The sequence below is a fragment of the Austrofundulus limnaeus genome, unplaced genomic scaffold, assembly GCF_001266775.1.
Source record: "Austrofundulus limnaeus strain Quisiro unplaced genomic scaffold, Austrofundulus_limnaeus-1.0 Scaffold1810, whole genome shotgun sequence".
Classification (NCBI taxonomy): Eukaryota; Metazoa; Chordata; class Actinopteri; order Cyprinodontiformes; family Rivulidae; genus Austrofundulus; species Austrofundulus limnaeus.
The window spans coordinates 1-15,006 of NW_013954212.1; the positions used below are offsets into that span (position 1 = coordinate 1).

The following is a 15,006-nucleotide window of genomic DNA, read 5'->3' on the forward strand; positions in this document are numbered from 1 at the left end:
GATATAAGATTTTAAAACTTGGTAAGATGGACAGTTTTTGCAGTGTTTTATACTAATTTATTGTACGGGGACAGTTGCAACAGTCAGCCCTGATTAAACCTCATGTGTTAGCTAAATAAGCTGATCTGGATACATGCTAAATTTATTAGTTAAAGTCAACATGTCACATGTTTAAACCATAGAAGTTTGAGCTGGATCACTAAAACAGTGACAACAGTACAACAAAAATAATGCTGGGCAAAAAATAAAAATAAAAATACTTTGGTACCTCAAAAACAGTAAATCCTGGAGCAGTTCTTGAATTTGCTTACTTTTTCTTTGCACGTTGGGCCATCTAACTGAGCATGTACAGTGTGTCATCAGCTTGTTTCTGTTTGGAGAAAAAAATGTGTTGCTACTGTCCCCAGTCTCCCCTCCCACATCAAATTTTAGCTCAGTATTTGTAAAACCATCTGCATCGTTCTTTATTTGGCTTATTTTCACATTCATTACTCAGGTAGAAGTATAGNACAATCATTTCTTGTTTAGTAAATCAGTCTCAAAACAAGATGAAAAAGACTTTTTGGCTGATATAAGGTTTTAAAACTTGGTAAGATGGACAGTTTTACAGTGCATTCTTATTTTACTTCTTTTGTGGAAGTAAAAAGTTGGCTAAAAATAAATACCCAAAGTATTTGTACGTTGTTACACCTCTGAGATGATGATGACTTTAATTAAAACATGTTCAGTGGCTCATGAGATATTTTGCTAACACAAACAGGTTAAAAACACTTTAAATAAGCAGAACCTCAGCCGGACTGAACTGAAGCAACAAGAAGACAAAATTCCTCCACACCCATGAACCTAACAGGCTCAACAAGCTGCTGGACTTGTTTTTAATTTATTTAAACTCGTTTTAAAATGTAAATCTGTAAACTGAGCTGAAGCTTCAGAACTAAGATGAAGACATAATCATCTCTGACATAAAGCATCAGATAAATGTCTCCATGCGTCCACATCACCATCACAACGTTCCTCTGCAGCACCGGTGTCGGTTCGGATCCCAGCAGGCTCCTCACAGGTTCTGCTGCAGCTGCTGGACCCGCACCTGCAGCAGAACCCTCATCAATAATCAGAACTTCAGACCTGCAGTTTGTGGAGACTCCTCCTCCTCCTCCTCCTCCTCCTCCTCCAGCTGCCCGGAGCAATAATCCACGCGGTCTCCTGGAGGGTGGTTCCGGACACGAGCTCCTGAGGAGCAGAACCACGCGGGTCCGCGGAGCAGTGAGTGGAGATGAAGATGAGGAAGAGGAGTTTTCTTTACCGGCTCTTTCCGCTCCGACAGGCTGCGTCAAACTGAGCGCCTCCTCTGCGGCTGTGCCCCTCCGCCCCCACGCGCGTCCGGTTCTGCCCCGCGCCAGGTCTCTCCTCGAAGGGATGCATGTCGCCCGCCGCCCTTTTACACCAGCTTCAAAGAGATGAAGCTGTTTTTGGATAATCTGAATAATCTGGTTTAGATTAAATGACTCGGAGCTGAAAATGTCACCAGTTTCCACCTGGTGAGGATCTGAGGGGAATCTGAGTGATTCAGACTTTCTTCTCTCTCCATAAACCCCCTCTTCTGATGAAATAGTCTCCAATCTGAGATTATGACGTTTGTGAAAGTTTCTCAGATTATTTGTCCTCTCAGATGAAGTGTGACCTCAGCTCCTCTGGTTAAGTGTTGTATAAAGTACTACAAAGTGATAATTGAGTAAAAGTACAAGTATCTAACAAAAAAAAATACTTTGATAAAAGTTAAAGTCTCCTTTAGGAATATTACTTGAGTAAAATCCTTAAAGTATCTGATATTTTGTACTTAATTAAAAGTATTGATTTAAAATGAGCAGTTAGATTTTCTGTAAGGACATTTATTAGGAGGTGACCTCCCAATAAAATGTACAAATGACTTTATTGTATTAAAATAATTAATTTATGTTAAATTTAGGATGCACTAGTCCAGCTGTTTCAGTTTATATACATATATCAAGGCTGCGCAAAACTTTTCTCCAAAATGAAAATCTATCTGAGGGCTGCGGCCAAATATAATTCATGAAATACAAATACTTATTAAGTACAGTCCTTTTATTTTAATGATTATGTCCTGCTGGAGTGTGACATTAGTTTGTGTACAAACTAATACACTATCAGAGTTTTATATATTTATACTTCTCATTCAACCACAGTTAAATTCACTCTATCTAGTAGCGGTGTAAGAAAATATCGATACACTGAAATATCGCCATATTTCATTTCCCGATACTGTATCGATATTCTAAAGCCCTGTATCGATTTTTTTATTAAGGTTTAAAATGTCAACCTTCTTGCCAACCGTTCATTTTTATGTTGTAGTTCAGCCTCTGACCACTAGTTGGTAGCAGTGAGCCAGACATTTGGCTCCTCTACCTCTTGAGCGCCAGAGAGTAAGGGTAGCATTAGCATTGTGAGTAAACATTAGCTTTTCTTTTCAGTAAGAGGTTTTTATTTAATAAAGTTTTTGGACAAAAAAAAATCGCAATATATCACAATATATTGCCTTGCTTACAGTATCGCAATATATCGGGATACATCGTATCGTGACCCCTCTGTTATATTTATCGTATCGCCAAATTCTTGCCAATACACAGCCCTAGGAGGCACAGTTTATGTTTAGTATTTATTTTTTACAATAACAAGCTGGAATGAAAATGGAATAAAAGTAACGACTTTCTACTTCTTGCCTTTTTTAAAAATGTAAGAAGTAGAAAGTAAAAAGTAGACTGAAAAATAATTACTCAAGTATACAGATACTCAAAAATTCTACTTAAGTACAGTAACAAAGTGTTTGTACTTGGTTACTTTACAACTCTGCTGGTTAGATTTCTTTTAACCTTTGTGCTTCTAACTCTTCTCACTCTGGTTTTCTGTTAGCAAAATATCTCAYGAAGCTGCAGAGGTCTGATCAGCTTAATGAGCTCTGAACACATAAATTAGAAACATTTCATCCATTATTAAGCTTCAAGCAGCAATTTAGGTTTATAAATCTTTATTATTTAAATTTTCTGCAGAACGAGCGCAATAATTTCATCAGTTTTTCAGCAGTTTTCACATCACAGCAGCAGAAGTTTCAGTTACAGCAGAAATCTGAGTGACGTTCGCCTCTGTCACTCAGACAGAAAACGTTCAGGAGACGGCGGCGAGCCGAGGAGCAGGAAACACACGACGAGCGGAGAAATGTTCTGATTTCTTTCACTCCAAACTGCAGAATCATCTACAAAACTTCACAATTAAAGCCTTCAAACAAAACAAAACATTAAAAACACGMCTGAAGCCAGAGCTCTGACAGGAATTCATGTCGGAGTTTTTTGAAATCAACATTTTGAGTTTAACAAATATAAAAAAGTTCTAACATTCAAAAAGTTATTTAAAAAAATCTAAAAATGTACAAAAGTTACAGGAAAATAATTTACTTGTTGCATATCAACGGGATTTTTGTTCAAAATGTGCAGAAATAGTCGACCGTCTTCAGCCCTCCAGTGTTGCATCATCATCATCATCATGTTTGTTTTTCTCCCATTTAAATAAACAAACAAACGTTTACGTTGTTTTAATAATAACTCTTCTGCAGAACCTGTTTTGGTTGTTTCCAGTGAGAAAACCTCTCCTCTTTCTGACCAGAGGGTTTTCAGACTGAAATGATCAGATAATTGAAATGTTTGGACTCTGAATGTCAGAAGCTTCTGTTTCGGATCAGATATTTTTTTCCCCCCTCAGGTTCTTGTGGTCGTGAAGCTTCGAACCTGAACTGGACCTGAACCGGACCTGAACCGCTGAACGATGAAACCCGACGCAGCTGCTGCATAATTCATCAGCTTCTCTTCTCTTTWAGTGAAGTTGAGCTGCTGTCAGATCAGACTGAGATGACGGAGCAAAGGTTCAAAAAAAAAAATCTGATTTTTGTTTTTTTAATCAACACGTTCGGTTAATGGTGTTATATTTTATATGCATTTCTGAAATGCAGGTACACACTCAGTGTAAACAAAGCAATTTAATCTGCATATTTCACTCAAAATCTGAGTGTAAATTTGTACAAATACATTAAAACTGTTGGATTTCTTTCAATGTGTTGCCATTGTTCATCAGCTGGTTTATAGGTAAACAAACATGCTGTAGTTTTAATTTTATTTATTTTTACCAGTCTTCATTGCTTTGTTTTTAATTCTGTTTCAAAATCAGCTGTTTTCAAACCTCCTGTTTGTCATTATTGTTCTGTAAATAAAATATTTTTAAAGCAGAACAGCTGATCAAACTAAAGCTTCAGCGTACAGTCGTCACAGTTTTGCAGGTCCGGTAAGCTGGAGTTTTTTTGTTTTGTTTCTTTGGTGGAATTAAAAAATTGGAGCACCGTTTAAAATTTTGTCTCGTTCGAATTATCCTGGACAGTTCTTCTAACTCTGAAAGTGTTGAACTGAAACGTGTCTGCGTCAGAAACAGCTCGAGGGTTTCAGCCTCTCCTCTCGGTCCTGGATGAGCTGCAGCCCAAACAACATGGTTTCCCTCATTAAGTTAGTGATGCTGCCACCAAAACCTCCCTCAGGGACGAGGCCAGTGTGTGTGTCACTGTGTGTTTGTGTGTATTTGTGAGACTAGTGTTGGCTCGTCTCGAGCAGTATTTCCCATAAAGTGTCAGAGTGTTGCATGCTGGGACAGAGGCTAAAGATGGAGAGAGAAGAGCTGTAATTTAGCAGGGAGGTGCTCCTCCTCCCTCCTCCTCCGTCCACTCACCACCTCCTCCAGGCGCTCCTGTTTTTCTCCTCCTGGCGGGTTTTCCAGTGTTTGTTCCCGACTAAAATAATAGAAATGTGATACCTTCAGTCTGCACGCAGAACTGCATTTAAAACACTGAGGTTCCAGATCGTAGACGGGCCCGGTTTTAGTGTTCTTGTGCACAAAAACGTGCATGTTTTCTTTGAAGTTCCTCACGTTTAACCTTCGAGCCACTGACTGAGCTCTGGATTAAAATCTAATAAAAGTTTAATTTATAACTGAAGTTAAAACAAGTCTTAAAGATTCTTCTGTGGTTCTGCTGGATCAGAACGTAGACCTGCAGAGAGCCTGTAGTGTTGAGGTGAGAGGTGTGTCGTGTTGGGTCGGGTCAGATTTTACAGAAACAGATCCTCTCCAGGATTTAGACCAAGCCCAGGCTACAGATTAACCCCCGGTGTTATAGAAACTATGTACTCTCCAGGGTTTAGACCAAGCCCAGGCGTGGGAACAACCCATTGTCTTTTCCTTTGTCTTTGCTCCAGTCTTTAGACGCAGCCCTCAGCGTTTAGACGCAGCCGTACTCGTACCACACCGTCTGCGGGTCGTTGTTGGGGTCGGGTGAAGCCGGCGTGCTCTTGGGTCTCTCTGGGGATCCGCCCGGGATTCTGTCTCTGTCTTTATTAGAGTGGGAGGGGTCTCCTGACCGACCCTCTCTGGGGACATCTCTATGCTGTGAGGGTTCCTCGGGGGGCGTGGCCCTGACGGGGGTCACCATGGCGACCTCCCCGCGGTGCCCGTTCCGGGAGGCGGCGGTCCTCAGCCTCTCTGCGTGTCTCTCGGTCTGCAGGTTCATGGACGTCGACTGGTGGATGGGTGAACTCAGGAAGTTGCCCTCCGATGCTCCAAATCGAGCAGACAGTGGTCGCTCGCGGGTGTTAGCCCCTCCCACTTGTCGCCGAGTCACCCCGTCCGTTTGAGAGGGAGACCCCTCGTTTCCACGGTAACTGTCGGGTCCGTTGGAGCGCAGCAGATCAGCAGAAGCCAGGCTAAAGGCCCGGCTCAGGGATTGGCCGGTTCTCTGAGTGACAGGCTGGCTGGAGGCGGGCGATTGGCCAACGGGCTGGCGGGGGGAGGGCTTCACGCTTTGACCCGGCCTCTGATTGGTCGAGTGGACAGTGGGCGTGACGTAGCTGGTTGGGGTGATCTGATCTCTACCAGCTGGAGCTGAGGGGGCGGGGCTTCGTGTGAAATAGTCAGTCATCAAGTCATCGGTGCTTCCTGTAGAGAGCTGCAGAGAAAACCTGATTAATTAATTTGCGTTCATGGTTTTTATTATTTTTAATTGTACTATTTTTATTTTACAATTTTATTATTTTTATTTTATGATTTTTTATATTTTATTTTATTTATTTTATTTTATATTGTTGTTTTCTCTCACCACAGGAGGCGACTGCAGGTTGCTCTCCTGTAGAAACTGCTCCAACGTCACCATCTCACTTCCAGGAGAAGATGGTCTCGTTTTAGCCCTGACTCCGCCTCCTCGCTGGGGCTGGGCTCTCTGGGGGGCGTGGTCGTAGGGAAGGGTGGAGCTACGCGACAGGCTCTGCTGTGATTGGTTGAGACCTGTAACGTCGTCACTGGAGAGGCTGGCTGATCGAGGCTGACGAGCTGACGAATCTGAGAAGAACAGAACCGACCGGTTTAAAAACAAACGGATCGGTAAAAAAAAGACAGTTTATATTTAAACACACTCACCTCTGCAGGCGACAGGTGAGTTGGAGCTCGAGGTGTTGTGGCTGTAGTCTGCAGAGCCGGGCCGACCTCCAAAAACAGGGTCGTAGGAGGCGTGACGAGAGTCTTCATCGAACGGAGCTGAGAATTAAAGCCGAATCATGAAAAACTGTCAAACGTTTTACTTCGGTTTAAAATCTGAAAAGGTTCGTGTACCTCTGGGTCTGCGATTCTGACCCAGTCTGGAGCTGCTTGTTTGAACCTGCRAGGATGACTGGTGGTTCGGGGTGGAGCTAAGGCGGTTCCTTTGAATCAGAGCTGTGGTGAAAAAAACCAGAATTAAAATATTTGTAACGTGTTGCTCGTTTCATGAGCTGTGAGGTTTTTAAAAAATAAACCTTGGGACTAAAGAAGCTCATTCTTTTTATGAAGATCTTATACCATATGAAATGTTTGAACTAGAGCTGGGCGGTATGACCCAAATTTTATATCACGATGTTTTCAACATTTACACCGATTTCACAATATATCACGGTATTTTTGTTTTCGTCACAGGTCAGCTGATAATAAAATGTACAAACACTGCTTATTGACCTTTTTCTTTTACTGTACCTCTGTGTTGCTGTTTCCCTCCTCTGTGTGTCTTTTTTTCTCTGTCTGGTTGGAGACAGTAGTCATGCATTTTAATCCGGTCGTGAAGGAGGAGGGTTGAGAAAAGATCATTATGGGGTCTATTGTTTTATGTTATTTAATAAAACTTAAAGTGCCTGTGACATGCATATCCTTCAAATACAAAAAAGTCACAGAAAAAAGCTTTATGTTTATTAAACTTGGCTTAAACAATTTTATTCATTTTGTCACATAACTACATATTTTCTTTGTAACTTGGCTTGGACGAAACAAACAGGAAGTGACATCAAAGGGGATCTCTTTAAGAAATCTAATTCTCTGGTCTTTGATTATTAAAACAATATTGTTTTAACTCTGACATTTATTTATCTCTGATAGAGACTTAAAATAATCTAAAGAAACAGATTTTCCTACTGTCTATCCATTGTAGTAATGCTCTGTTTACATTCAGACATTCTGCTTTGACATCACTTCCTGTTACTTTACATGTGAGTATCTGAAAACCTGTTCATCTCAGTGGAATGAAATGTTTGTTGTAATAAGTTATTAGTGTTATCTTTCCAAAAAGTGCATTCATATTTATTACAAAAATTTGATGTCACAGGCACTTTAACAGGACGACTCACCTTGCACCCCAGTCAAATCAATTCCTCTACAAACTACTTCCTGGGCTTTTCACAATAGAAACACGATAGTCTCTACGCATTAACGTCTCCATATTAGTGTCACATGTTAAATCTAACCGTGCGCGTCACTGAAGAGGTGTTTACTACATTCAGCAATGGCAAAAACTGGATTTTTTTTTTCAGTTAATATAAGCAGCAGAATCGCCACCTGCCGTCAACAAGCTGCTCAACAATAACATTAGCACGCTAACGCACATAGCAGTGCTGCGAGGAAAAGTGTCCCCTGGGAAACAGTTCACTGGCGGCCGCGATGAAACGTTCTGCACGTGTTCAGACTATTTAAATATATATAACCTTTATTTTAACAGGTAAGTCAGTTGAGAAACAATTCTCACTTACAATGACGACCTGGTATATTAAACCGGTTTGTCCGGTATTCAGAAAATTCATAACAAAAATAAAAAATGGTATTCGTCACGAACCGATATACCGCCCAGCACTGGTTTGAACCTTTAACTCTTGGGTTACCTTGTCCATCTTCTCCGTTGATGCTTTCGTTGCTGCCTCCTGGAGTGCCACTGTGGTAAACGCCCCGGCTCCTGTCAGTCAATCCTGTGGGCCAATCAGAAAGCATTTAGGGGGCCGCTCTGCGATGGCGTGACGGTGATGTAAGCAGTGAGGGTGCAGGACCAGAACCGGCTGTGACCGCGAGCATCGCTTACCAAGCAAAGCCGAGCGTTAAAAAAATCCTAAATACCTCAACCAATTATACAGACGACGAGCTCAAATGTGGTGTGGTAGTAGCTGAGCCTCATCCCCTACGTGAGCTCTAAGCTTCGGCTGATTGAGCCATATCCGTTTGAAATCTTTTCCATTACACTGGTTTGTTAGCTGAACATTTTCTATCACGTGACAGACATTAGGAGTCAGGTTTTGTTTGTCATGATGAAATGAAGCATCGTGAGGAGGAGGAGAAGGAGGAGGAGGAGGGCGGCGGCGCTGCAGCAGCAAACAGGTTTGAAACAGCAGTGAGGTTAGTGTGGCGACCAGAGGAAACTGCAGCGAAGCAAACATCTCGTCTCTGAGAGGTGACTTGAAAACAGAACGTCAGCGAGAAAAACCAGGCCGCTGTGAGGGAGCACGCTCACACACAAACTACTTACTATTAAAAGTGTCCAGCAACATGCAGCTGCTTGTGTGTGTGTATGTGTGTGTGTTTGATGTGATGTGATGATGATGATGAAGAGGACAGGGCACATTAGAAAACTCCGTTGGCAGAGACTGGAGAGCTGTTGATGACTTCAGCCGCGATGTCAGAAGAAGACCAAAACCGCAGGCGTCTGGTGAGAGAGAGGGAGGGGCGGGAGGAGGAGGAGGAGGAGGAGGAAGGGGGGAGGAGCTTGTCTTGACTTTTACTGCGGAGAAAACGTAAACGTTTGGGAGCGGGAGGAGCTGAGAAATGGACAGGAATGAGAGGAAGAGAAGAAAATGAAAAAATGACACCAAGAAAACACCAAGATTTGGATTAGAAGTTATTGATGAATGAATTAATCCCAACAGAGAACATGAAAGAGAACCGATGAGAATAAAACAGACCCTCAACTCACACTGCAGTTAAAGTTTAACAAAAAGAGGGGTTAGTTCTCAGATAATTAAAGACCAATCAGGAAAAAGATGCAGTAAAATCAGTTTTCTGATGCCAACAGTTAGTTTCAGCTCATCTTTGAGGACTTGATGCTGAAAACTTAGGTTTTCATTCGTCCGGCAGCAGCTGAAGGATCATCTCTGCAGGATGAATTCTTCATCCAGAAACATTCAGTCAGACTCAAATCTAAACTTCTGTGAGTTTCCTGAAAAGCAAACGTATCTGTCCACAAAAAGAGTTCATCTTACTGTAGGAAACAAAACTCCACCATAGAACAAAAAAACGCAGAAGTGAGTCACATTTGGGCAAAATGCATAATATTTACCATTTTCGCCTGCAGGAACGACTTAAAAGGATAAAACTTATAAAATCCTGCAGACATTGTTWGTGAAGTTTTCTGAGAGGATTTGCTGATTGTGAAACTAATTTCTAAACATAAAAAGTTGATTCTAAATCGATGTGATCAGAGCAGATGATTTACTGGAGAAACTGATCTGTGCATCGAGTCTTTTTACAGTTTTTATCATCATCAAAACCATGACTGGATCCACAGTTCAGTTTTCTGTCGCTTTATTTAAAACATCAGTTTGTCCATCTTTAGATGATTATTTGTTTTAGCTGTGCTGTCACTTGTTAAACTGAGTGAGTCGAGACAAACTAATAACAGAAAATGAAAACAGAATAACGATGATGACGAACATGTAGTTCTACTTGTTTTGATTAATGTGAAAATATTTAATCCCTCTAATATTTCTTTATATTATCAGACTTTCTTGTAACCTTGTAACTGTGACGTGCCCATACTTCAAATACAAAAAGTCAAAGAAAATTTCTTCATATTTAGGAAAACTGGCATAAAACACATGATTTAATCCATTTTGTCACAGAACTGGCATATTTTCCTTTGAATTTGGCTCAGCCAAAGTGAAACAGGAAGTGACATCAAAGGGGATCTCTTTMACAAAGTAAACTCCCTGGTCTTTGTTTATGAAAACAATATTATTTGAACTCTGACTTTTCTTCATCTCTCTCTTACAGGGATTAAAATTATCTAAAGAAACATCAGAAAATTCCCTGCTGTCTGTGTTACAGCCATTGTAGCAATGCTCTGTTTACAYGCAAACATTCCCCTTTGACATCACTTCCTGTTACTTCACATGCAAACATCTTAAGAACCGTTYATCTCAGTGGTGTGAAACTGCTTTTGCAATATGTTATCAATGTTATCTTTCCAAAAGTGCAATCACGTTTATCACAAAAATTTGATGTTACAGGCACTTTAAAGATAYTTGATTAAACTGAGTGGAATTTAAAATAAACTAGCATAAAAAGTAAGGAAATGTGTGTTTGGTAGATGATTTCATTGTAACAATGCGTCTGCTGGAAAGCCTGTTAATTTCCCTTTTAAATGGCGCCACATTTGTAAGGAACATGCATATGTGGGATGAGCAGTAGAGCTGAGTGTGGATTGCCAACTCTTCTCGGTCAAACAACTTATTTTGTTGTTGTTGACACTTGTTTTGAGCTTCTGGTCCCCCAGCTGCTGCCAATTAGGTGCCTGGTATAAGATTTATTGCCAAGAAGCATTGTTGCAACAAAGAAATAATTATTTTGTTACTTTTTGTGCTAAGTATATAAAATAATCTTTCTGCTCGGTAAAAAAAGGTAAACAAATCGAAGCTGGATCAAAACTTTTGCACAGACAGCTCTGCTGCTGTTCAGCTAAAAGGGGGGTTTCCTCTTTTTCAGACAGTTTTCTCTGAAAACACATCCAACCTAGAGGTCACAAGTGCACGATATTAAACTGTGCACAGAGTAAAAGATAAACAGCTTCATAATTACAGCTCTGACCTGCAGGTTGGACCAGCTGGACGCTCAACACTGTAAAACCATTTGTTAAAAAACAGGAAATTTGCTCTGGTTCTGATTATTTTGACAAAAAGAACTAATCTCCAAACAATTCATCACACAACAACACAAAACAAGAGTTGTGGATGATTTTGATGCAACGAMGATTGTTTCAAACTGAGTAAAAGTCGTACAACAAACTCCAAACATCATCGATCGATGCTTCAATCAGGACGTTTGTTTGTTCAGTTTTTACTCAACATTTAAAGAATAAAAACAAACATTTTAGCCACTTGTTTTTTATCTTATTGTTGGCGTATTTCTGTTTTTGATGTTTTCTATATATTAGTAATTTGTGAAAAGATGAATCTATTTAGTTTTACACTGTTGTGTGTTGTGAGATGTAATATTTCATAGGTTTATTTACAATCATGGGAATTATTATTATTAAATGTTTTACTTAAAACTAGAAGCTGTTCAGAAAGGAAATAAGTAAAACCTGTTTAAGAAGATTTTTTTATCATTATTTACTCTGATTTAAACATGTTTTACTGTAGTAGATGTATTTTACTGTCTGTTATTCATGTCTAAAGATCAACGGCACCCTCTAGAGGATTTTCTTGGAGCTGCATCAGAGATAGTTTTTTTAAAGCTTTTCTTTGAGGTTTTATTTCTGTATAAAATAATAAAACGGTAAAAAAGCCTCCTGCAGACGTGTCCTGTGGTATGTGTGTGTGTTTACCTCTGCTGATCGGGGTCAGAGCTGGACTCTGTGGTCCCAGGCTGGGGCTGGTGCTGTTGTTGCTGTGGGAGTCAATTCCTGTGCGTTTGGGAACGGGCGGCGGCGTCTCTGGCGGCAGCAGGGGGGGCGTGGCGGGCAGGGGGATGTCCGGAGCGCTCTTCGCTCTCTCTCGGACTTTGTCGGCCTCCTTGTCTCGGTCGCCTCCTCGCTCCCGGCTGCTCTCCTTCCGGGGTTTTATCAGCTTGACCAAAGCTTTGGCTCCGGACCACTGACTCCTCCTGAACACAAACAGTCCAGCAAACAAGTTCAGTGGTCATGAGCATGGAAGAGGCCGTATTTTAGGAAAAGCAGTCTTACTTTTTGGGTGCAGGGTCGTAGAACTTGTACTGGTCCATGATTTTCTCCTCGAGTTTTTCTTTTTGTCGACGAAGAGAATTCAGTTTATCACTACAGAAAAGAACAGAAGAGCTGAAGGTCACAGAACGGTTCAATTATCTTGTGTTTTTGTTTTGATATCTGAGTTCATGTGTTGGAACAGAACAGGTGTGTTGTGCTGCACGTGGTTACATGTATAATTTCTGCTCCTGGTGGTACAGCTCCTTGCTCTCCATGCTCCTCTCCAGCAGAGTGTGGTTCTGTTGACTCAGCAGGTTGATCTGACTCAGCAGATGGTGGTTCTCCTCCTCCAGGTTCCCTTTTAGTCGACTCAGAAGCTAAGGACACACATGTGTTTTAAGGTCCAACACTCCGGTGCTCCAGCTGTTTGTTTAAGAACAGAGGTCTTGTTTACCTCGCAGTGGTTGTCCAGTTTGGTCATGGTGAGGTCCAGGTTCTGGTGCTGCTCCATTAGAGAATCATAGCGGGCCACCCACTGACTCACGTCCAGCTKAGTTGAACTTAACGAGCTTTTCAGTTCGTTTATGCGCTGATGGAGCCCCTCGTTCTGCTCTGAGTGYTGGGACTGGCTCTGGGTCAGCCTGAGGAGAAAAAAGCTTCGTTCAGGTTTGAGATGTTTGAAAATAAAGTTCTTACTGGCAGAAAATGTAAAACTGTAAACTGATCAGTTTGGATTTGGTACCTGTCCACTTCTGTTTTTAGCTGCAGATTCTCCTGCTGTAAGAGTCTGTTCTTCTGGATCTCCTGACTTAGCTCCTCCTTTTCTTTCTGGCCACGCCCCTCATGCTCCTCCCACTTCTCCTTTAGCTGCAGCAACGTGCAGTACCTGCATGAAGACATTACATTTCTGTAGCTGATGCAGTGAGGTGAGTCAGTGAGCAGAGTTGTAAAGTAACTAAGTACAAATACTTTGTTAAAGTAAAGTTGAATTTTTGGGTATCTGTACTTTACTTGAGTAATTATTTTTCAGCCTACATTTTACTTCTAYTTCTTACATTTTTAAAAAGGCAARAAGTAGAAAGTCGTTACTTTTATTTAATTTTTACTTGTTTTCATCCCAGCTTGTTATTGTAAAAAATAAATACTATCCATATAAACTGTGCCTCATAGACAGAGTGAATTTAACTGTGGTTGAATGAGAAGTATAAATATATAAAACTCTGATAGTGTATTAGTTTGTACACAAACAAATCATGTCACACTCCAGCAGGACATAATCATTCAAATCAAAGGACTGTACTTAAGAAGTATTTGTATTTCATGAATTATATTATTACATTTGGCCGCAGCCCTCAGATAGATTTTCATTTTGGGGAAAAGCTTTGTGCAGCCTTGATATATGTATATAAACTGAAACAGCTGGACTRRTGCATCCTAAATTTAACATWAATTAATTATTTTAATACAATAAAGTCATTTCTGCAGTTTTTGGGGAGGTCACCTCCTAATAAATGTCCTTACAGAAAATCTAACTGCTCATTTTAAATCAATACTTTTACTCAAGTACAAAAAAATATCACATACTTTAAGACTTTTACTCAATTAATATTACTAAATGGGAGTTTAACTTTTACCAGAGTAATTTTTGGTCAGATACTTGTACTTTAACTCAAGTATCACGATGTGGTACTTTATACAACACTGTTAGAGACTAAATCTTTGTTGTTTTTCTTCTGAATCTTAGCGTGAAGCAACTTTTCACTCACTTGCCGTGCAGCGCTCTGTGYTCGCTCTCCAGCGCCCTCTGTTTGCCTTTCAGCGCCGCGTGCTGACTGATGAGCTGCTCGTACTCCTGAGCTTGCCTCTCGTGCACGCTCAGCAGGCGCTCGTGGTCGCTGAGCGTGCTCTCCCGGGCTCGCCACGCCTCGTCGCGCTGCCGCTGCCACGACTCCGCCTCCGTCTCCAGGGCGGTGACCTGGCCCTGCAGCACTGCGTTCTGGGCCATGAGAGAGGCGCTCTGGGAGGAGATGGTGGAGTTCTCCACCTGAGACAYGGTGGAATCAGTAAAAAGGGTCTGAACGAATAGGACCTGTCAGAAACTGAGCAGCACCTGCAGCTTGGCCGTCTGTGTGTGCAAAGTTGAATTCTGCTCCTGCAGCGTGCTCGTGTGCCGCTGCAGCGCCGCCATCTGGTTGTTCAGAGACGTGTTTTGGCTCTCCAGCTGTCTGAGCTGCTCTTTCAATAAACTGCTCTCCGTGTGGAGGGAAGCATTCTGCAGAAATACCACAAAAATTAGAATAAAAAAGGCAAACTAGTGTCAGCTGAGTACTTTTATTAGAATAAATCTTACATTCTTTTCTACGTCTATGAGATGGTCTTTGATACGCAGCAGTTCAGCCGTGGCGCTGCGGTCGCTGCCTGAGTGCTGCTGACAGTTTCCTCCTTCCTCCTGTTGCTGACGCAGAGCCTGACGAACCTGCAAACACAAAAACACAGACAACGAGACCTTCAGAAACCCTGAAGAACTACTGATCCAGGACTTTAAAAGATCAGTACAAAGTAAAATGTAAGAGTGCTGGAGCAGGGCTTTTAAAGGGATTTGTGGCTACGTTCACACTGCAGGTCTTAATGCTCAGTTCTGATTTTTTGAAAAAATCCGATCTTTTTGTGTGAACGTTCACGTT

At 41.4% G+C, this 15,006-nt stretch overlaps 1 protein-coding gene across 3 annotated transcripts; it reads right to left on the reverse strand.

Moving 5' to 3' along the window:
* Window positions 1-3,026: 3,026 nt before the first annotated feature.
* LOC106536420 (protein Daple) lies at window positions 3,027-14,798 on the reverse strand (the record flags this gene model as incomplete). Of its 3 annotated transcripts, XM_014033702.1 has the most annotated exon segments (13): window positions 3,027-6,052; window positions 6,203-6,441; window positions 6,520-6,636; window positions 6,712-6,813; window positions 8,280-8,363; window positions 11,987-12,264; window positions 12,344-12,433; window positions 12,554-12,699; window positions 12,777-12,963; window positions 13,065-13,208; window positions 14,089-14,366; window positions 14,433-14,594; window positions 14,673-14,798. In XM_014033702.1, coding segments are annotated over 13 exon segments (2,676 nt in total), but the record flags the coding sequence as incomplete, so codon positions are not given.
* Window positions 14,799-15,006: the final 208 nt, after the last annotated feature.